The following is a 22303-nucleotide window of genomic DNA, read 5'->3' on the forward strand; positions in this document are numbered from 1 at the left end:
ACCCCTGGAGGACAGCTCTAGCACATAGACATGAACACTCACGGAGTTAATGGCTTGAGGAATGAATAGCAGATGAGGGAATAGAAATAGGGCTGCCGACTACCCCTTCGGTTAAGGGAGGTACAGGCAGGTAGCCTGAGGTGGAGGAAGCAGGGTGAAGGGAGTTGTTTCTAGATGACTTGCATGTTTGTAGTATAAGAGGAAGGAAGGCATTAGAAGGAGGCCTGAAGATTCATTTGGGGGATTTGGCGTGATGGGTAAGGTCAGGGCTTGAAGAGGACAGGAATCTTTTTTTTTCTTTTTTTTTTTTTTAAGACAGTGTCTCACTCTGCCTTCCGAGGCTGGAGTGCAGTGGCGCAGTCTTGGCTCACTGCAACTTCTGCTTCCCAGGTTCAAGTGATTCTCCCAACTCAGCCTCCTGAGTAGCTGGGATCACAGGTGCCCGCCTCCACGTCCAGCTAATTTTTGTATTTAGTAGAGATGGGGTTTTGCCATGTTGGCCAGGCTGGTCTTGAACCCTTGACCTCAGGTAATCCACCTGCCCTGGCCTCCCAAAGTGCTGGGATTATAGGTGTGAGACACTGCACCCGGCCTTAGGATTGTTTTCAAGCCCTTTGGAAGTTTAGGGCCCACGATTTATGTGATTACTTCAGTATGTGACCCTCCTAATTGGGCAAGACTTGGTTTTCCTAGCAAATGTGCCCATTCCTTTCTTCCAGGGTCCTGCTCCTCTATGGAGCAGAGGAAATATGAATTAAAATATGTTAGCATTGTTTGATGTGCTCTTCCCTGAGAGAGTCAGTATAACTTACAAATAAACAAAGGGGTATCTACCTAGGCAGAGACCTAAGCCTTCCACCCAGATCTGCCACCTATGGAGAGCAGACAGGCAGGCAGGTCAACCTAGGTTGTGTAGGTGGCTGGGACTGGGCCCCTGGGCATGGCTGAGTGTGGTGTCGGCGCCCCCTGGTGGATCCATGGTTGTTTTGCCAGTGAGCTTTGGAGTACCAGTTGCCTGGATGTTTTTACTGGGGGTGGTGGTGGGGAGTTGATGTGAGGTGGCCCATCTGTGGGATTAGATAATCAAATGACCTCACCCAGCTCACAGGACCTCGTGCATATCAAGCATGTAGGCACCTCCTTAAAAACCCCACAAAGTCGCCGGGCGTGGTGGCTCACGCCTGCAATCCCAGCACTTTGGGAGGCCAAGACAGGTGGATCACCTGAGGTCAGGAGTTCAAGACCAGCCTGAACAACATGGTGAAACCCCATCTCTACAAAAATACAAAAAATTAGCTGTACGCCGTGGTGCACACCTGTAGTCCCAGCTTCAGGCTGAGGTAGGAGAAACGCCTGAACCTGGGAGGCAGAGGTTGTAGTGAGCTGAGATTGTGCCACTGCACTCCAGCCTGGGCGACAGAACAAAACAAAACAAAACACAACCCACAAAGTCCTCAGCCTCTGGAGGATGAGCCAGTCTGTAAAAGGCAAGAGAGCAGTAGTCTTTCCACATCAGGGTCTGTCAGGAATTTTTGAGGAGTGATGACAGTTTTTGGGAGGTGCTGCAGAGGCCGCGTTCCTGTTTCTTTTTATAAGAATGGTGGGATTCTGGTGTTCCTGTCTGTGAAGAGACACTGACCTGTTAGACTTAAACTTCTTATTAAGTAGGATCTAGGGACAAGGCAATGTTCTTAAGAGGCCCAGAGTCCCACAGCCCAGAGGCCCACAAATGATTGATTTAGGCCAGGCACAGTGGCTCATGCCTGTAATCCCAGCACTTTGGGAGGCCGAGGCAGGTGGATCACCTGAGGTCAGGAGTTCGAGACTAGCCTGGCCAGCATGGTGAAGCTCTGTCTCTACTAAAAATACAAATTTAGCTTAGCCTGGTGGTGCACACCTGTAATCCCAGCTACTTGGGAGGTTGAGGCAAGAGAATCACTTGAACCCATGAGGCAGAGGTTGCAATGTGCCCAGTGCGCCATTGCACTCCAGCCTGGGTGACAAGAGCAAAACTCTGTGTCAAAAAAAAAAAAAAAAAAGAGAAATGAGTGCTTTTTAAAAGTTTTTTTTTTCTTATTGTGACAAAAAACATACAAGATTTACTGTCTTAACCATTTGTAAGTGTACTGTTCAGTAGTGTTATGTATATTGACATTGTTGTGAAACAGACCTCCGGAACTTTTTCATCTTGTGAAACGGAAACCCTGCACCCATTAAACAGCAATTCCCCAGTTCCCCTTCTCCCAGCCACTGGTAACTACCATTCTACTTTCTATTTCTATGAATTTGACTACTTTAGATACCTTATATAAGTGGAATCATACAGTATTTATTGTTTGTGACTGGCTTATTTCCCTTAGCATAATGTCATCAAGGCTTACCTATGTTATAGCATGTGACAAGATTTCCTTCTTTTTTAAGGCTGAATAATACTCTATTGTATGTATATATCACACTTGGTTTATCCATTCATCCGTTAATGGCCATTGGGTTGCTTCTATCTCTTTCAATTGTGAATAATGCTGCTGTGAACATGGGCGTGCAAATAATCTCTTTGAGACCCTGCTTTTAATTCTTTTGATTATATATCCGGAAGTGGGATTGCTAGATCATATGGTGGTTTTTAATTTTTTGAGGACCCTCCATTCTGTTTCCCGTAACCATAATAGCTGCATCATTTTACAATCCCACTAACAGCACACAAAGCTTCCGGTTTCTCTACATCCTCAAAAATGCTTGTTTGATTGTTGTTTTTGAGACAGAGTCTTATCCTGTCGCCCAGGCTGGAGTGCAGTAACCAGCCTGGAGCTCCTGGGCTCAAGGGATCCTCCTACTTCAGCCTCCTGAGTAGCTGGGACTACAGGCTTATGCCACCACACCTGGCTAATTTTATTTATTTATTTATTTTTATTTTTATTTTATTTTTATTTTTATTTTGAGACAGAGTCTCGCTCTATCGCCCAGACTGGAGTGCCATGGCGTGATCTCAGTTCACTGCAACCTCTGCTTCCTGGGTTCAAGCAATTCTTGTGCCTCAGCCTCCTGAGTAGCTGGGATTACAGGCATGCACCACTACACCTGGCTAATTTTTGTATTTTTGGTAGAGACGGGGTTTTTCCATGTTGGCCAGACTGGTCTCGAACTCCTGGCCTCAGATGATCTGCCCGCCTCAGCCTCCCAAAGTGCTGGGATTACAGGCATGAGCCACCATGCCCAGCCACATCTGGCTAATTTTAAAATCTTTTGTAGAGACAGGATTTCGCTATGTTGCCCATGCTGGTCCCAAACAGGTGGCCTCAAGTGATCCCCTCACCTGGGCCTCTCAAAGTGCTGGGATTGGCTGGGCGTGATGGCTCACACCTGTAATCCCAGAACTTTGGGAGGCTGACTCAGGTGGATCACGAGGTCAGGAGTTTGAGACCAGCCTAGGCAACATGGTGAAACCCCGTCTCTACAAAAATACAAAAATTAGCCGGGTGTGGTGGTGCCCATCTGTAATCCCAGCTACTGGGGAGGCTGAGACAGGAGAATTGCTTGAACCCATGAGGCGGAGGTTGCAGTGAACTGAGATCACGCCATTGCACTCCAGCTCTGGGTGTCAGAGCAAGACTCCGTCTCAGGGAGAAAAAAAAAAAAAAGTGCTGGGATTACAGGTGTGAGCCACCGTGCCTGGCTCACTTATTGTTTTTTTGATGGTAGCCATCCTAATGGGTATGAGGTGATGTTTCATTGTGGTTTATTTCTCTGATTAGTGATGATTAGTGATGGTGAACATCTTTTTATATGCTTTTTTGGCCATTTGTAGGTCATATTCACCCAGAATAGGTAATTTTTTAAAAACAACAAATTAAAAATTATGTTTTTAGAAAGAAATAATTTCTTTTCTTTTTTTTTTTGAGATGGAGTCTTGCTCTGTTGCCCACGCAGGAGTGCAGTGGCACCATCTCAGCTCACTGCAACCTCCACCTCCCAGGTTCAAGCAATTCTTCTGCCTCGGCCTCCCAAGGAGCTGGGACTACAGGTGCATGCCCCCACGCCTGCTTAATTTAGGTATTTTTGGTAGAGACGGGGTTTTGGCATGTTGGCCGGGCTTGTATTGAACTCCTGGCCTCAAGTGATCCTCCTGCTCGGGCCTCCCAAAGTGCTGGGATTACAGGCTTGAGCCACTGCACCGGGTCTGTGCTCTTGTAAAAAATCAATTAATCATAGATGTTTTGATTTGATTTATATCTGGACTCTCATTTCTGTTACGCTGGTCTGTATGTCTACCTGTATGCCAGTACCACAGCCTTTTTTTTTCTTTCTTCTTACTGGTGAATTGAGGACACAACACAGTCTTGATTATTGTAGCTTGGTAGGTTTTAAGATTGGGAAGTATAAATTCTCCAACTTTTTCTTCTCTTTCAAGATTGTTTTGTGTAATCTGGGTTCTTTGCATTGCTATATGAATTTTAGGATCAGCTGGTCAATTCTGCCAGAAAGGCAGCTGGGATTTTGATGGAGTTTGCATTGAATCTGTAGATTAGTTTACGGATTATTGCTGTCATAACAATATTTAGTATTCCAATCCATGAACATGAGATGTCTTTATTTAGGTCTTCTTTAATTTCTTTTCTTTTTTTTTTTTTTTGAGATGAGGTCTCACTCTGTTACCCAGGCTCAAGTACAGTGACATGATCTCAGCTCACTGCAACCTATGCCTCCTGGGCTGAAGCCATCCTCCTACCTCAGCCTCCTGAGTAGCTGGGACTACAGCCATACTCCACCCCACATGGCTAATTTTTGTATTTTTTTGTAGAGCTAGGGTTTCACCATGTTGCCCAGGCTGGTCTCAAACTCCTGATCTCAAAGTGATCTGCCTGCCTAGGCCTCCCAAAGTGCTGGGATTAAAAGCATGAGCCACTGGGCCGGGTCAGGTCTTCTTTAATTTCTTTCAACAGTGTTTCATAGTTTTCAGTATATGAGTCTCATACCTCTTTTTTTGAATTATTTCCTATGTGTTTTATTTTTATTTACTTTTATTTTTTGAGGCAGAGTCCCGCTTAGTTGCCCAGGCTGCAGTGCAGTGGCGCAATCTCAGCTCACTGCAACCTCTGCCTCCCGGGCTCAAGCCATTCTCCTGCCTCAGCCTCTCGAGTAGCTGGGATTACAGGCGCCCGCCACCATGCCTGGGTAATTTTTGTATTTTTAATAGAAATGGGGTTTCACCATGTTGGTCAGGCTGGTCTTGAACTCCTGACCTCAGGCAATCCGCCCAGCTCGGCCTCCCAAAGTGCTGGGATTACAGGCGTGAGCCACTGTGCCCGGCCGTTTTATTCTTTTAGATGTTATTACAAATGGAATTTCTTAATTTCCTTTTGTATTGTTCATTACTAGTGTATAAAATATAATTGATTTTTGTGTATTGATCTTGTGTCCTTGACCTTGCTGAACTTGTTTATTAGCATGTATGTTCTCTTTCTGTCTCTCTCTGTCTCTCCTGTGTGTATATGTATGGGTGGGGGAAACTTCCACAGGCTTTCTATATACAAGATCACATCGGCCCAGCGTGGTGGCTCACACCTGTAATCCCAGCACTTTGGGAGACCGAGGCGGGTGGATCACCCATGGTCGGGAGTTTGAGACCAGCCTGGCCAACACGATGAAACCCCATCTCTATTAAAAAAAAATACAAAAAATTAGCTGGGCATGGTGGTGGACGCCTGTAATCCCAGCTACTAGGGAGGCTGAGGGAGGAGAATCGCTCGAACCCGGGAGGTGGAGGTTGCAGTGAGCCGAGATCATGCCACTGCACTCCATCCTGGGCAACAAGAGCAAAACTCTGTCTTAAAAAAAAAAAAAAACACATCATCTGCAAATATAGTTTTACTTTTTCCTTTCTAATATGGATGCCTTTTATTTTATTTTTTTTTCTACCTAATTGTCCTGGCTGGAACTTTCTTTTCTTTTCTTTTCTTTTTTTTTTTTGAGACGGAGTTTTGCTCTTGTTGCCCAGGCCCTGGAGTGGAGTGAAGTGGCATAATCTTGGCTCACTGCAACGTCTGCCTCCCATGTTCAAGTGATTCTCCTGCCTCAGATTCCCAAGTAGCTGGGATTACAGGCATGAGTGGCTAATTTTTGTATTTTTAGTAGTTATGGGGTTTCACCATGTTAATCAGGCTGGTCTCGAACTCCTGACCTCAGGTGATCCACCCTCCCCGGCCTCCCGAAGTGCTGGGATTACAGGCGTGAGCCACTGTCCCTGGCCTGGGTAACTTTTTAATTTTAAAATTTATTCTTATTTTCAAAATTTTAGATTCAGGGGTATATATGCGGATTTGTTACAAGGGTACCATGTGTGATGCTGAGGGTTTGGCTTCTATTGATCCTGTCACCCAGATAGTGAACATAATACCCAATAGGATCTTTTTTAGCCCTTGCCTCCTCTCTGCTTCCTGCCTTTTGAAGTCTCCGGTGTCTGTTGTTCCCATGTTTATGTTCGTGTGTACCCAATGCTTAGCTCCCGCTTATAAGTGAGAACATATGTTATTTGGGTTTGTTTCTGTGTTAATTTGCTTAGGATAATGGCTGCCAGCTGCATCTATGTTGCTGTAAAGTACATGATTTCATTCATTTTTTTTTTTTTTTTTTGAAACGGAGTCTCCCTCTGTTGCCCAGGCTAGAGTGCAGTGGCACGATCTCAGCTCACTGTAGCCTCCGCCTCCCAGGTTCAAGCGATTCTCCTGTCTCAGCCTCCCCAGTAGCTGGGATAACAGGCCCGTGCCACCATGCTCGGCTAATTTTTGTTGGCATAAGCCAACTGTGCCTGGCCTTAATTTCTTGTTTTAGGACTATTCCCATTTTTTATTTCTTGAGTCAGATTCAGTAGTGTGTGTCCATTTCATGTAGGTTATCTAATTTTTTGGCATACAATGGTTTATATTATTTCCTTATAATCCTTTTTATTTCTTTAAGGTCAGAAGTAACGTTTTCTCTCTCATTCTGATTTTTTTTTTTTTTTTGAGACGAAGTCTCACTCTGTCGCCGAGGCTGGAGTGCAGTGGCACCATCTTGGCTCACTGCAAGCTCCGCCTGCCGGATTCATGCCATTCTCCTGCCTCAGCCTCCGGAGCAGCTGGGACTACAGGCGTCCGCCACCGCACCCGGCTAATTTTGTTTTTGTATTTTTAGTAGAGATGGGGTTTCACTGTGTTAGCCAGGATGGTCTTGATCTCCTGACCTCGTGATCCGCCCGCCTTGGCTTCCCAAAGTGCTGGGATTACAGGTGTGAGCCACCATGCCCGGCCTTTTTTTTTTTTTTTTTTTTTTTGAGATGGAGTCTTACTCTGTTGCCAGGCTGGAGTGCAGTGGTGCGGTCTTGGCTCACTGCAACCTCCGCCTCCTGGGTTCAAGTGATTCTCCTGCCTCAGCCTCCCAAGTGGCTGGGATTACGGGCACGCGCCACCACGCCTGACTAATTTTTGTATTTTTAGTAGAGATGGAGTTTCACCATGTTGGCCAGGCTGGCCTTGAACTCCTGACCTCGTGATCCACCCGCCTCGGCCTCCCAAAGTGCTGGGATTACAGGCGTGAGCCGCCACGTCTGGCCTCTCTCATTCTGATTTTAATAATTTTTGTCTTCTCTCTTTTTTTCCACTGGTAGTCTAGCTAAAAGTTTGTCAATTTTGTTGATATTTTCAAATAACAAAGTTTTTGTTGTTGTTGTTGTTGTTGTCATTGTTGTTTTTTCCCGAGATGGAGTCTTGCTCTGTTGCCCAGGCTCTGGAGTGCAATGGCGCAATCTCGGCTCACTGCAACCTCCGCCTCCCTGGTTCAAGCAATTCTCCTGCCTCAGCCTCCTGAGTAGCTGGGATTGCAGGCATGTACCACCATGGCCAGCTAATTTTTGTATTTTAGTAGAGATGGGGTTTCACCATGTTGGCCAGGATGGTCTTGAACTCCTGACCTCAAGTGATCTGCCTGACTCGGCCTCCCAGAGTGCTGGGATTATAGACATGAGCCACCGTGCCGGCGTGTTTTTTTTTTTTTGAGACAGGTGTCACTCTGTTGCCCAGGGTGGCATGCAGTGGCACAATCACAGCTCACTGCAACCTCGAGCATCTGGGCTTAAGCGATTCTCCTGCCTCAGCGTCCCATGTAGCTGGGACCACAGGCACATGCCACCACGCCCGGCTAATTTTTAAAAATGTTTTGTAGAGACAAGGTCTCACTTTGTTGCCCAGGCTGGTCTTGAACTCCTGAGCTCAAGTGATCCTCCTGCTTTGGTTTTCTAAAGTGTAGGGATTACAGACATAAGCCATCATATCTGGCCAGGGTTTGTTGTTGTTTGTTTGCTTAGTGACTATTCTGAACTAATTTTGTAAGGCCTGTGTTCTTTGCCATGTGTGGCCTATAAAGTTCTCCTGGGTTAGCTTAATTGTTAGCTAATATTTGGATGGAGATTTCCGTAAATACTTGGAAACAATGAACTTCCCAATCTTTGATGTGGTACGTGTCTTACTTTTTCCTGTTCTAGTCCCTACCAAAGCTCAGTTTGGCTACTGAATTTCTTTTTATAAGCACAGGCCATTCAGTGCTTCCTACTTGTCTACTTGCCTTCCCCTGCAACTAGGATCACTGGCTACCGGGGCTCTGAGTTGGGCTCTGCCCATCCCTTGGGATGCCACACTGATTCTTGGGGGTTGGATGTCAACCATGTCCAAACTGCTTAGTTGTGGTGATTTGTTTGTTCAGGCCTAGTGGTCATCAGATATTTGATGACCTGAATACTGCATGGAGAGAATGGCCACAGAAACACCTAGAGCATTTGTTAATCTGATGGTGGGTATGCTGCGGGAAGTCCCATGGATACTATGAGGATTCTTTGGCCATTGTCCCTAGGTACTCCGATGAGTGAGTAGGAGGTCATTGTGCCCACTTGGCTGGGGTTGTGACTTGCTGGGGCTCATAGGGAGTCAGTATGGGGGTTAGTACCAGGAGTAAGCACCTCTTCTTTTCTTTTCTGGACCCCCAGAATCCATGGGCATGAACTTCTGGGCAGTGTGACAGGTGTCTGCTGAACAAAGCAGAACAGTCTTGTCTCCAACTAAGAATTAGAGAATCTCAGTCCTCCAGCACATAGGAGGTTTTCTTCCATTTATGATGTGATTTTGAAGAACCCCCCTTTTTCTTTCTTTCCTTAGTCTGTTTGAGTATCTCCAGAGTTGGGGACCTCACCCTTTTCATTTCCACATAGTGTGACCCATGTGGGATAGGGGTTTTAGACTTTTCTTTCCTGTGTTCATCTCAGATCTTCCTCCCTTTGCTTCTATTCACTGGTTCCAGTTTTGTTTTTGGATGTTTCTTGGGAGCCCTTCACTGCCTGCCCTTTGCTGAGGGATAGGTGGGATATTCTTTGATGGGGCGGGCTTCTGCTGAGACCAGTAGGTGAGGAAATTTTCCAAGTGAATACATCCTGAATGATTATTGTCTTTCTGGCTAAGTGGTTCATTCATTCTAGGCCCCAACCATCTCCAAGTTTCCTGGGAAGGACAGCTAATTGAGAGTAGCTCACTCTGGCTCCTGCTTGCCATGCTTGGGTGGGGAGAATAGCACTACATGTCCCAAAAGCCGTGGTTTGTTGTTGGTAGTAGGGCGACTGGCCAAGCGATCCTCATTAGGTGTGTGATAAAAATCCTTCATGCCCAGAGCCTACATGTTCAGGAATGACAAGCGTCCTCTGATTCCTCTGCAGGAGCTGATCGACCTCAAGATGATTCAGTGCAAGAGAGTTGTCAATGGTGAGTACAGATCTGGCTCCAGAATTATGCATATGCCCTGCTGGGCTCAAGCAGCACTACCACTGCCCTTGCCTGGGGTGACAGTGTCTTGCCTGGCTTCATTGAGTAATTCTATAGATCACATGCTCCCTTGAGAGCAGTCACTGATCTCCAGAGGCCATGACAAAAAGCCTGATGTGAAACAGGCTGAGAGTGCCTTTCACTCACAGGCTTGCTGGCATAGAAATCACCATGCATCATAGCATAGGAGGGACTCTAGGAGCCTTGGAGTCAGGATGGCTTTAGCATTGGCCCTGGCTTGGCCACTTGATAGGTGTGTGACCTTGGGCAGGCCATATGACCTCTGTCTGCCTTAGTTCCTTTATCTGTAAAATGAAATCATAGTCTTTGCTTTACTACAATCATAGGGTTGGAGTGAGGACCAAATAAGATAAGGTACATGTAAGTACTGTGGACGCCCTATGCTCTGTGCAAATGTGATTGTGATGAATTATAGTTTTGCTGATACTTTATTGATGAGGCTGATTCTGCTTTGATTAGAGTTGTGGTATATTCCTTGAGTTTTCTGATACATACGTATATGCTTGTGAAATATATATTTTTTTTGAGACGGAATCTCCCTCTGTTGCCTAGGCTTGAGTGCAACGGCGCGGTCTTGGTTCACTGCAACCTCTGCCTCCCAGGTTCAAGCAGTTCTCCTGCCTCAGCCTCCTGAGTAGCTGGGACTACAGGTGCCCGCCACCATACCCGGCTAATTTTTGTATTTTTAGTAGAGAAGGGGTTTCACCATGGTGGCCAGGCTGGTCTTGAACTCTTGACCTCGTGATCTGCCTGCCTTGGCCTCCCAAAGTGCTGGAATTACAGGTGTGAGCCACCATGCCTGGCCGAACTATTTTAAATGTGTATATTTTTTTCTGTGTGATAAAAAATTCAATATTATAGATCTGTGTAACCTAGAAAATGAAAATCCTCCATAATCCTACACCTAAAGAGGTAATCAGAGAGAGGAATAATGTATGTTTTTCTATACATATAGTAAATAATGTGTGTGTACAAAATATGACGTGTTTATATATATCCCTCTTCTAGGTTGAAGATAAGGAAAAAAAGTATCTATATCTATATTTATCTATCTCCCCACCCCATTTGATCATACAACACGTGTTGTTTTGCCATTTACTTATCTACTAGGTCATTTGCCCATGTCAGTACCTAGGGGCAACTATGTCAGAATTGATTTTACCAGAGCCTTAACAGGGGTTCCCAGTATTTTGCTGTTATAAACAGAGTTGCATTATAAACACACAAATATTTTGTGGTTCTTCTCTCATACTTCTTCCTGCCAGTCATGAGCTGTCTCTGTCAGTGATCACTTTGATTACCTCTCTCAACATGTCATTGCCTTTATCCCACCCTAAAAACCTTCTCATCTGTTTAGTGCTGCATGATAATAAAACCATCCATGTATGGAAATACTTTAAGTGCGTCAAAGATCTCATTTATTTCTCAAGACAGCCTTTGAGGTAGGCATATTCTCCCATCTGCCACGTTCAGTCTTTTTCATGTATAGTGATCTTTGAAAGCTAATAATGGTAGCACCTATTGTGGAGCTTCTTTAGGAAGCTGACAGATAAAATATAGTTGCTTCTCATTATGCACAGTTGTTGTTTCTATAAAGTTGCTTTAAACATCAAATGAGCGGATACTGAACCATTGACCCTGGGGGAAACAAAGGGTTAGGTTTGTGCAAGCCTCTGGTCATATTTTCATCAACTTGTCAGTCCATAACTTTGTTTTATGTGTGTTTCTTTGTTTTTGTTTGGTTTCTTTTTTGTGACCAGGTCTCACTCTGTTGCTCAGGCTGGAGTGTACTGGTGTGACCATAGCTCGCTGCAGCCTCAAACTCCTGGGCTCAAATGATCATCCTGCCTCAGCCTTCCAAGTAGCTGGGATTTCAGGTGCACACCTCCATGCCCAGCCAATTTTTAAATTTTTTGTAGAGATGGGGGTCTTGCTATGTTCCCTAGCTGGTCTCAAACTCCTGGCCTCAAGTGATCCCCCTGCCTCAGCCTCCCAAAATACTGGGATTACAGGACTTAGCCATCACACTGGCCATGTGTTTCTGTTTAAAGGCATATTATTTAATATATACCGTTGATTCACTTAACATTGAACCCACTAACATGGGTAATAGTGCTATAATTTCATGCTGAAACAAAGCTTATTCAAGATGTGTATTTTCTCTGTAAGTCCCATGACCATTTTCTTGTGCTTAGGAACATTAGACAGCATTTCAGCAGTATGGTTGGGACCATTTTATTTTATTTATTTTATTTTTTTTGAGATGGAGGCTTACTCTGTAGCCCAAGCTAGAGTGCAATGGCGTGATCTTGGCTCACTGCAACCTCCGCCTTCCCGGCTCAAGAGATTCTTGTGCCTCAGCCTTCCAAGTAGTGGGGACTACAGGTGTGTGCCACCACACCCGGCTAATTTTTTTTTTGTATTTTAGTAGAGACTGAGTTTCACCATGTTGCCCAGGGTGGTCTCGAACTCCCTAACCTCAGGTAACCCACCCGCCTCGGCCTCCCAAAGTGCTGGGATTACAGGTGTGAGCCACCGCACCCGGCCACTTGGGACCATTTTAAACAGTGAGATCACCAACAAAAAGCATAGACATGCAGAAATGTGGCATGAAATATACCACAAAAGGGACACTTGTTGACAGTATGAGCGCTGAAGGGAGAAGACAGAGCATCACCTTGTTTGACCTCAGCTGGGAACATGCACATCAGGCAACTCAAAACTTTCACCACTCTGTTCCTGTCCTTGGATGACCATGAAAACATCACAAGTATTGATTTTGGGGTCACAAATAAATGTTAGCAAATAGGCACATTTGCAAATATGCAACTATGAATAGTATAGGAGATTGATTGTTATATAGTAACCTTCCACTCATAGCACCTGTCTCACTGTAAGTAAATAGTAAATTTGCTGAACTTCAGAGTGATGTTTTCTGGGAAAATTTGGGCCAAATCTGAAACATAGACAAACTTCCATGTATGGACTTTTTTTTTTTTTTGAGACAGAGCCTCCCTCTGTTGCCCAGGCTGGAGTGCAGTGGCGCGATCTCAGCTCACTGCAATCTCTGCCTCCCAGGTTCAAGAGATTCTGCTGCCTCAGCCTCTTGAGTAGCTGGTATTACAGGCACCCTCCACCACGCCCAGCTAATTTTTGTATTTTTAGTAGAGATGCGGTTTTGCCATGTTGTGTAGGCTGGTTTCAAACTCCTAACCTCACATGATCCACCTGCCTTGGCCTTCCAAAGTGCTAGGATTACAAGCGTGAGCCACTGCGCCCGGCTATGTATGTACATTTTGTTTCAACATTTTTTTTGTTTTTTTCAAGACGGAGTCTTGCTCTGTCGCCCAGGCTGGAGTGCAATGGCGCGATCTCGGCTCGCTGCAACCTCCGCCTCCCAGATTCAAGCGATTCTCCTGCCTCAGCCTCTCGAGTAGCTAGGATTACAGGCATACCCCACCACGCCTGGCTAATTTTTGTATTCTAATTAGAGACGGTGTTTCACCATGTTGGCCAGGCTGGTCTTGAACTCTTGACCTCATGATCCGCCCACCTCGGCCTCCCAAGGTGCTGGGATTATAGGCATGAGCCACCATACCTGGCCCTGTTTTAACATTTTAAACATTGCAAAATGTTAACCACCATTCAGAAAAAGTGCATTAAACACAAACATGCAGTTTCACAAGTAATTGCAAAATGAACAACCATAACCCAGGTCAGGAAATAGACCATCCTCATCATCACAGAAGCCTCCCATGTGCATAGTTATTTTTGGTAAGAATGGTATACATTTAGGATCTCTTTCCTCTTGAAGCTTATACTCTGGCTGTGTTTTCTTCCAGGGCCTAAGGGCTAGCGTTGAACTTGCATCTTCACTGAGTGACCCTATGTGTTTGGGTTTTCTTGCAGAGGTGCTCAGCACAGTGGACTTTGTCGCCCCTGATGATCGAGTTGTCTTCCGCACCTGTGAAAGAGAGCAGAACAGGGTGGTCTTCCAGATGGTGAGAGACTCCATTGCTGCATGCCCTCCTGAGGCTCACCATCCCCTGGGATTTCCCAACTCATGCCCTGTGCCAGGCCAGTGTTGAATACCTGGGGTACATTGTACAACGATGGCTTCCTGAAGATTCTGCTTTAATGTTTTCCAAAGAGCCAGTCATGAGTAATTATACTATTGGAGACAGTTTATGGAAATCAAGCTATCACAGTCTTATATGTCTCTAGTCTCAAATTTAATTTACTTACTTGTAGGAATTATCTGTTTGGCATGATTTCTCTATTTTTTTATCCCTAGCATTGATTACTCAGATCATAGTCTTTGTTTTTATGTAGTGTGTATATATTTCTCATAGAAAAATATTAGGATTTTTCAAGAGTAGTTAAGATTTGTATTTGAGTTGTGATGACTCTATAGTGCTCTTCTCTCGCTTTGGGCATTTCTTGGTGCTTTTTCAGAAACATCCTTAATGATGTTTAGGTTTCTAAAAAATTGATAACAATGGGTAACCATGTGATAAAGCAAATCTAGCAAAATGTTAATTGTAGAATCTAAATGGTGAGTGTTTGAATGGTCACTATAAAATGTTTTCAAGTTTTTTATATGTTTGAGTGTAATCATAGTATAGATAACATTTTCTAGACCTTCCAAGTCCACCTTTTTCTGCTGGCAGTGAGCTAGTCTAGTGGGCTGGCTGTTTAAGAGAAAGCCAGCCTGACTCTGTTGTTGGAGTGTGGGGTGTGTGTGTGTGTATGTGTGCTGCATGGGTGTGTTTGTCAGTGCATGTGTATCTGTGTCAGGGCAGTGGTTGATGCAGCCTCTTGTGTTCCCAGGGGACTTCAGACGCAGAGCGAGCCCTTGCTGTGGCCAGGCTTGTGTAAGTTCATCCTCTGTCTTTAGCACTGCCTTTGCCTCTCCTTTGAGCTGTGAGGGTTTAATGTCCTGGTGACTTTGTAGGTGACTCACCCTTCTGCCTTCTAGCCCATTACCTTCTGTTTCCAGGTTAAGAGTGCCTGGTTTCCAGCCAGGTGCGGTGGCTCATGCCTGTAATCCCAGCATTTTGGGAGGCTGAGGCAGGTGGATCATGAGGTCAAGAGATCGAGACCATCTTGGCCAACATGGTGAAACCCTGTCTCTACTAAAAATACAAAAATTAGCTGGGTGTGGTGGCGCGTGCCTGTAGTCCCAGCTACTCAGGAGGCTGAGGCAGAAGAATCACTTGAACCCGGGAGGCAGAGGTTGCAGTGAGCCGAGATTGCGCCATTGCACTCCAGCCTGGTGACCAAGCGAGACTCTGTCTTAAAAAAAAAAAGAGTGTCTAGTTTCCTTCTCTTTGTGGCATCCAAGGGCTGGCCTGGGACTCATGTGTACCCACAGTGCCTAGATCTCAGAGACCCTCTATGCATATTGGGGGGAGCTGTTTTTTTGTATTTATTCGTGAAACTTCCTTCCCAGGGACTCCCATGACTATGAGTCCTGAAGCTTTAAGTATCAAAGTATAGGTAAGATATATTGCTTCCTGAATTAACATAGATAGGAAGCCTGGGGAACATAGGCGGAGCTCATCTCTACAAAAATGGTGGTGCATGCCAGTGGTCCCAACTACTTGGAAGACTGACGTGGAAGGATCACTTGGGCCCAGGAGGTCGAGGCTGCAGTGAGCCTCCATTGCGCCACTGGACTCCAGCCTAGGGAACACAGTGAGACCCTGTCTCAAGAACAAAAACAAAGGCAGGAGAGTGCTATAGTTAATGTGATAGGTTTTGAAGTTAAGACAGACCTGGTTTGCAATTCTGGTTTTGCTACTTGTTAACTGTGTGACCTGAGATAAGTTGCTTAACCTCAATGAGAACCTAGTTTTCTCACCTATAAAATAGTGCTACCAACCTCTGGCATAGGGAAGGGTAAATGAAATAATGCATGTAAATGTCTTTGCAGCATGTGGCACATACTGACATCTTAGTAAGTGTTAGCTATCGTTATAATTACAAAGAGTGAGTGGGAACTCAGGCAGTTATTGCTGCTGATCATGGACTATTAACTATGTATTACTATTTAGGTTGGTGCAAAAGTAATTGCGGTTTTTGCCATTACTTTCAATGGCAAAAACCGCAATTACTTTTGCACCAACCTAATACATACCAGAGGACGGAGTGAGGATTCTTTTGACATCTAAGAATTGTTTGGATTAAACCATCTGTGCAGCCCAGCCAACAAAGGCAGTGCTAGAACTTCCACCAGAAGCTGTCGTCTGGCAAAGGGCTCTTAGGCTCATGTCACTTTTCTGCATTGACAAATGGCTTTTACTATTTCAGCCGAGTTCAGTGTGCCCATCTGAGTTATCTGATACAACTCCAAAGTAGCAAAGCCCTCTTCATCTAGCCCTTTATAGATGTGTGCACACATTATGTCTTTTCTCTGGATTTCTGCTTAGATGAGGCAGGTGCACGTTTTAAGGATGGGTTTCTTTCCCATTTTTCAGCTTCTGTCATTGGGGGTTGGTGTGTTTCATAGAGTCAGGGACAGGGTAAGAGGTTCATGAGCACAGGCCCATCCATGCCTTTAATTTCACCTTCTTTGCTCTAATTCAATACTTATTACCTTTACTCCTTCATCCTTTTCCAGAGAAAATGATGTGGCTGGTATTGATGTCAACATGGGCTGTCCAAAACAATATTCTACCAAGGTAAACTGGTTTCTTTATACTCCTCATAAACATAGGATGCAGATTAAGAGGCTGACAAGACATAACTAAGTATAGTACCTAACTCTGGACTGGATTCTGTACTAGATGGGGAAAATGCTCAAAAAGATATCGTTAGATGAACTGACAACATTAGAATAGGGACCATAGTATATTAGCTAAATATACTGTATCAATGTAAACTTATGAAGATAACTTCTGTGGTTATGTAACAGAATATCCCTGTTCTTAGAGAATACACACTGAAATATTTAGGAGTAAGGGGCTATGATATATGTAATTTACCCTCAAGTGGTTTATACATATACACACACACTCATATGTCACACACACATACATATATAGATTCATACATAGATTATATATATTTTATTATATATTATATATAAATAATGTTATATATTATATAATGTTATATATTATTTATATATAATATATAGGTATATTATATTACATATATATTTATTCTATATAATAATATATATGTAATTATATGTAATCTATAATTATATATTACATATATAAATATATATAATAAATATATAAATATATAATATATATAATTATATAATACATATAAATATATGTAGTATTGTATATTTATATATGTAATATATATGTTATAAATATATAAATATATAATATATAATATATAATTATAGATTACATATAATATATTACATATATAAATATATAATAAATATATAAATATATAATATATGTAATATATAAAATAAATATATAATATATATATTACATATATTATATAAATGTATATAATTGTGTATGTGTATAGATATATATATAGAGAGAGAGAGAAAGAGAGAGAGGGAGAGAGAACTCATGCCCAAGTAATAAAACAATGCAAAGGTACAGAGAAAAATAGAGGGGACAGGGCTGTGTCTTTTCATGAATAAAACTGAGACACATATCCCAGAAAGCCCAGAGGAGGATTATTAAAAAAAAAAGGGAAAACAACTGAGACATACATTTAAAAAAAAGAGAGGAGGCCGGGAGTGGTGGCCCACACATGTAATCCTAGCAATTTGGGAGGCTGATGCAGGAGGATCACTTGATCCCAGGAGATTGAGATGAGTCTGGGCAACAGAGTGAAACCTTGTCTCTATAAAAATTTTCAAAAGTTTAAAAAAAAAAGGCCAGGCCTGGTGGCTCATGCCTGTAATCCCAGCACTTTGGGAGGCTGAGGTGGTCAGATCACCTGAGGTCAGGAGTTTGAGACCAGCCTAACCAACATGGTGAAACCTTGTCTCTACTAAAATTACAAGCAATTAGCTGGGCGTGGTGGTGTGTGCCTGTAATCCCAGCTACTTGGGAGGCTAAGGCAGGAGAATCGCTTGAACCTGGGAGACGGAGGTTGCAGTGAGCCAAGATCATGCCACTGCACTGCAGCCTGGGTGACAAGAGCGAAAATCTGTCTCAAAAAAAAAAAAAAAAAAAAAAGTGGATGCAGTGTAAATGTTCCCATTGTCGTATCAGAAGAGATCAGACTATGGTAGCCCAGAGAAGGGAGTGGAAAGGCAGCCTTTAAACTTGGAATTTGATAGGGAAATATTGTCCTTGGGCTGAGATTTAGGACCCTGTAAGCAGAGGGTGTGGTATAAGCAGGGGCCTGGGGATGAATATGAGGTAGACACAGGGAGGCCTGAGTAGCCCGATTTGACCAGAGGTTTGTCGAGTGGGAGAGGATGAAGAAGAAGCAGACTGCAGGATCGAAAACCTTGGTTGGTAAAAGATCAGCTGGACTTGGACTTTAGGTATCTTTGGGCTTTTTTTTTTTTTTTTGAGATGGAGTCTCACTCTTGTCGTGCAGGCTGGAGTGTAGCAGTGCAATCTCGGCTGACTGCAACCTCCATCTCCTGGGTTCAAGCGATTCTCCTGCCTCAGCCTCCTGAGTAGCTGGGACTACAGGTGCCCGCCACCACACCCAACTAATTTTTTTTGTATTTTTAGTAGAGACGGGTTTTGCCATGTTAGCCAGGCTGGTCTTGAACGCCTGACCTCGTGATCCACTTGCCTCGGCCTCCCAAAGTGCAGGGATTACAGGTGTGAGCCACTGTGCCCGGCGGTTTTGCTGTTTTCTGATTACTTCTTTGTGTTCCTAAATTATGTGAGGAGCAGAGTTAAAATGATCTGGAGGCAGGGTAAGGTGGTATATACCATTTATATAAGGAGGATAGGGAATGATTATATATATTTATTTGTTTATTCAGGGAAGATTTTTGGAGAGACACAGAAGAAACTAGTAACATTGATTTCCTCTGGGGAAGGAAACTTAAGTTTTTATCTGGTTATGCATAGGTAGTAAATTCCCATTACAGGGGTGCTACTGAAAATAATTAACTGGCACAGCACTGGCACTGATCAGTCAGAAGAGATACCAATCAATATGCCACACATGTACATACTAGCTGAATATCTGCTGTGTTCTCATGGTTCAAAAATTGAAGCCAGATAAAAAGCATAGATTGAGGCTGGGCGTGGTGGCCCATGCCTGTAATCCCAGCACTTTGGGAGGCTGAGGCGGGCAGATCACCTGAGGTCAGGAGTTCAAGACCAGTCTGGCCAAAAGAATGAAACCGCATGTCTACCAAAAAATATAAAAATTAGCCAGGTATGGTGGCAGACACCTGTAGTCCCAGCTACTTGGGAGGCTGAGGCAGGAGAATTGCATGAACCCCAGAGGCAGAGGTCGCAGTGAGCCAAGATCACGCCACTGCACTCCACCCTGGGCCACAGAGTGAGACCCTATATCAGAAACAAAAGAAAAAAAAAAGTATAGATTGAAACAGTTCCCATTCCTTAGGCAGGGAGACTTCTTACTCGTTACCCATTTGAATCTCTCACATTTTGAATGTTTTACCTATTCAAAAAAGCAAGTAAGTTTAATAGAAACGAAGGAAGGAAGGAAATTCCATTGTTGAGAAAGCTATTATTGTGGAAGGGGCAGTGAAACTGAATTTTAGATCCTGTGATTCTATAAGGAAGGGCTGGATACGTGTGAGTGGAAGGACAGATGGAGCCAGAGGGAGTGCTGGGGCTTTCTCAAGGCCTTCAAGGTTTCTTTTATGACCAATGTAGTCCAGGCTTGGTGGATTTTCCAGTCTACCCATTCTTCTTTAAAATCCAGGCTCAGCCTGGCCGAGTCTGTGGTGGTTTAATGTTCTCTCTGATTCCAATTTATCATCCTTAAACATGAAATTAAAGTGTAATAACTGAACTTACACCTTCTGAGCACATTCTGTGAGCATTCATTAGTATGTAATCTTTATACTGGCAGCATATATTTATTGGAAGTGTTTTTTTTGCCTTCATCTCACTCTTAATGGATTCAGATTTTTAAAGATCCCCCTCCTCCATTATTAAAGTAATTAATACCATTGTCTAGAAGTTGGAAAATATAGACAAGTACAGAAAAGAGCAGGAAAATCACCAGTAACTCACAATAAAAAGCAACCACCATTACTATTATCAAGATTCAAGTGGTTGTGTGGGTTGGTAGTTTCCATTTCCTGGGGCTTTGGTTAGAGTTGGGCATGGGTCTGGGCTGGGACATTGTTCCTGGCAGAAGAGAAGGGCCTAGACAAGGTTTGTAAGTTGTGTGCACCTTAGTAGCTTTGCTGGTGGTGTTGATGCCTATGCAAGCATTGAGTATGATAGGAAGAAGGCGCATTTGATCTTATTTCAAATGAAGGATGATTCATTGTTTTTTAAGGGCTTGGGAGATGGTGGGATTTAGTTTATTAAGACACTGAGACCTGGGTTAGGGAGTGGGCAGTCTTGAAAAATAAGTTTTATATAGCCCACTTCTAGATAGATTTGTGGGATTTACCAAGGGGATCAGAATGATGACTTTTTTGTTTGTTTGTTTGTTTGAGATGGAGTCTTGCCCTGTCAACCAGGCTAGGGTACAGTGGTGCAATCTCGGCTCACTGCAACCTCCACCTCCTGGGTTCAAGCAATTCTTCTGCCTCAGCCTCCTGAATAGCTGGGACTACAGGCACACACCTCCATGTTCGGCTAATTTTTGTATTTTTGGTAGAGACTGGATTTCACCATGTTAGCCAGGCTGGTCTCGAACTCCTGACCTCAGGTAATCCACCTGACTCAGCTTCCCAAAGTGCTGGAATTACAGGCGTGAGCCACCACGCCCAGCCTATACATTTTAAAAGTCATCACTCTGGTCTGGCCAGCCTGGCCAACATGGTGAAACCCTATCTCTACTAAAAATATATAAAAAAATTAGCTAGGTGTGGTTGTGCATGCCTGCAATCCTGGCTACTCAGGATGCAGAGGAAGAAGAATCACTTGAACTGGGGAGGTGGAGGTTGCAGTGAGCCGAGATTGCGCCACTGCACTCCAGCCTGGGTGACAGAGCGAGAATCTGTCTCAAAAAAAAAAGAAAAAAAATTATCACACTTCAGTCCCAGATGTTATGGGCACAGATACTGCTGCCCTCCTACTTGTTTAAAAGAAGTGCCGGTTGCCAGTGGGCCTTGGTCCCTTGGAAGTGAGTGCCGGGGTGACGCTCAGTTGCCAGACCCCATCCCATGGAGAGGGCCATAGTGTCTCCCAGATGTAAGAAGACCTTTTGTGTGTTTCTCCTTAGGGAGGAATGGGAGCTGCCCTGCTGTCAGACCCTGACAAGATTGAGAAGGTAAGTCCTCCACGAGTGAAAGCAGGGGTCCTCAAACACAGCTCCAAACTAGAATTGTCTAGAACGCCTCCTTCCACCAATACCAGATTTACTGATGTCCACCCAGTTTCTCTCCCTGAGACCTAGCGATTTCCAAAAAATTTTCCAGTGATTTTGACATGCAGCTAAGTTTGGGAACCCCCGAGCCAGCCTACAGCAGCCTTGATGTTCCTAAAAAGCCCAGAGCAAGAGACATGTCAATGAAGAGCCAGGGGTCCTGAGGACTCACAGAGAACCTCCTCTGTATTTCCTGTTTCCCTTCTGGGAAGGTCTTGAGAGCAGAGGCCAGGCCACCTGTGGTGAGGACGGGCTCAGTGGCCATATGTGTTTGTATGTGTGTGGGTGGATTGGCCTCTCCCAGGGGGCTTGATGAGAGCAGCAGTGGGTCCCCTATGTCCTGAAAGAGTCTACCCCAGCCCTTGGAGAGAAGCCCGGGCCAGGGTCAGAGGAGGCAAGCTGAAGTTAGTCTCTCTCTGTTCCCCTTTCTTTGGTGATTCTGTAGGCTAGCTTAATGAGGCCCTGGGGACAGGTTTGTGTTCCTCTCCCAGTCTGCCAGCTCTTTCCTTTTAGCTCCTTTGTTTTCCTTTTCATTCTCTATCGCTACTTCCCTGTCTGGGCTTTAAGCCTCATCCTGCTTCCCAGAGGCTAGAGCGACTTGGGACTTAGGCATCACCAATGAGAGCTGCCATCATTGCCAATGAGAGCTGCATGGTTGCTGTGTCAGCAGCCCAACCCTGCATGTTCCTCCAGCCCCACTGTCTCTGGGACATAGGAAGACCACGGTGCTTGCTGGCTACATGCCTTCTCGTTTTTCCCATGTGCAGCCAGAGATACTCTATCTATAGTGCACCTGTATAATGTGCCTTTCTTTTTTTTGAGACAGAGTCTTGCTCTGTCACCCAGGCTGGAGTGCAGTGGCACAATCTCAGCTCACTGCAACCTCTGCCTCCAGGGTTCAAGCAATTCTTCTGCCTCAACCTCCTGAGTAGCTGGGATTACAGGCGCCCACCACGACGCCTGGCTAATTT

The 22303-nt window shown here is 44.4% G+C and overlaps 1 protein-coding gene across 10 annotated transcripts in view; it reads left to right on the forward strand.

Moving 5' to 3' along the window:
• Positions 1-22303, forward strand: part of DUS2 (dihydrouridine synthase 2) — a 63164-nt gene that overhangs the window by 23686 nt on the left and 17175 nt on the right. For 7 of the 10 annotated variants that reach the window (XR_010152195.1, XR_008539708.2, XM_063796300.1 and 4 more), the window contains 5 exon segments: positions 9734-9779; positions 13770-13861; positions 14691-14734; positions 16483-16543; positions 21189-21236. Coding sequence is in view for 8 of the 10 variants with exons in the window: in XM_063796300.1 (XP_063652370.1) it covers positions 9734-9779; positions 13770-13861; positions 14691-14734; positions 16483-16543; positions 21189-21236 (291 nt within the window). In the remaining 2 variants the exon portion in view is untranslated. 10 annotated transcript variants of the gene reach the window in all.

The sequence above is a fragment of the Pan troglodytes genome, chromosome 18 (genome assembly GCF_028858775.2).
Source record: "Pan troglodytes isolate AG18354 chromosome 18, NHGRI_mPanTro3-v2.0_pri, whole genome shotgun sequence".
NCBI lineage: Eukaryota > Metazoa > Chordata > Mammalia > Primates > Hominidae > Pan > Pan troglodytes.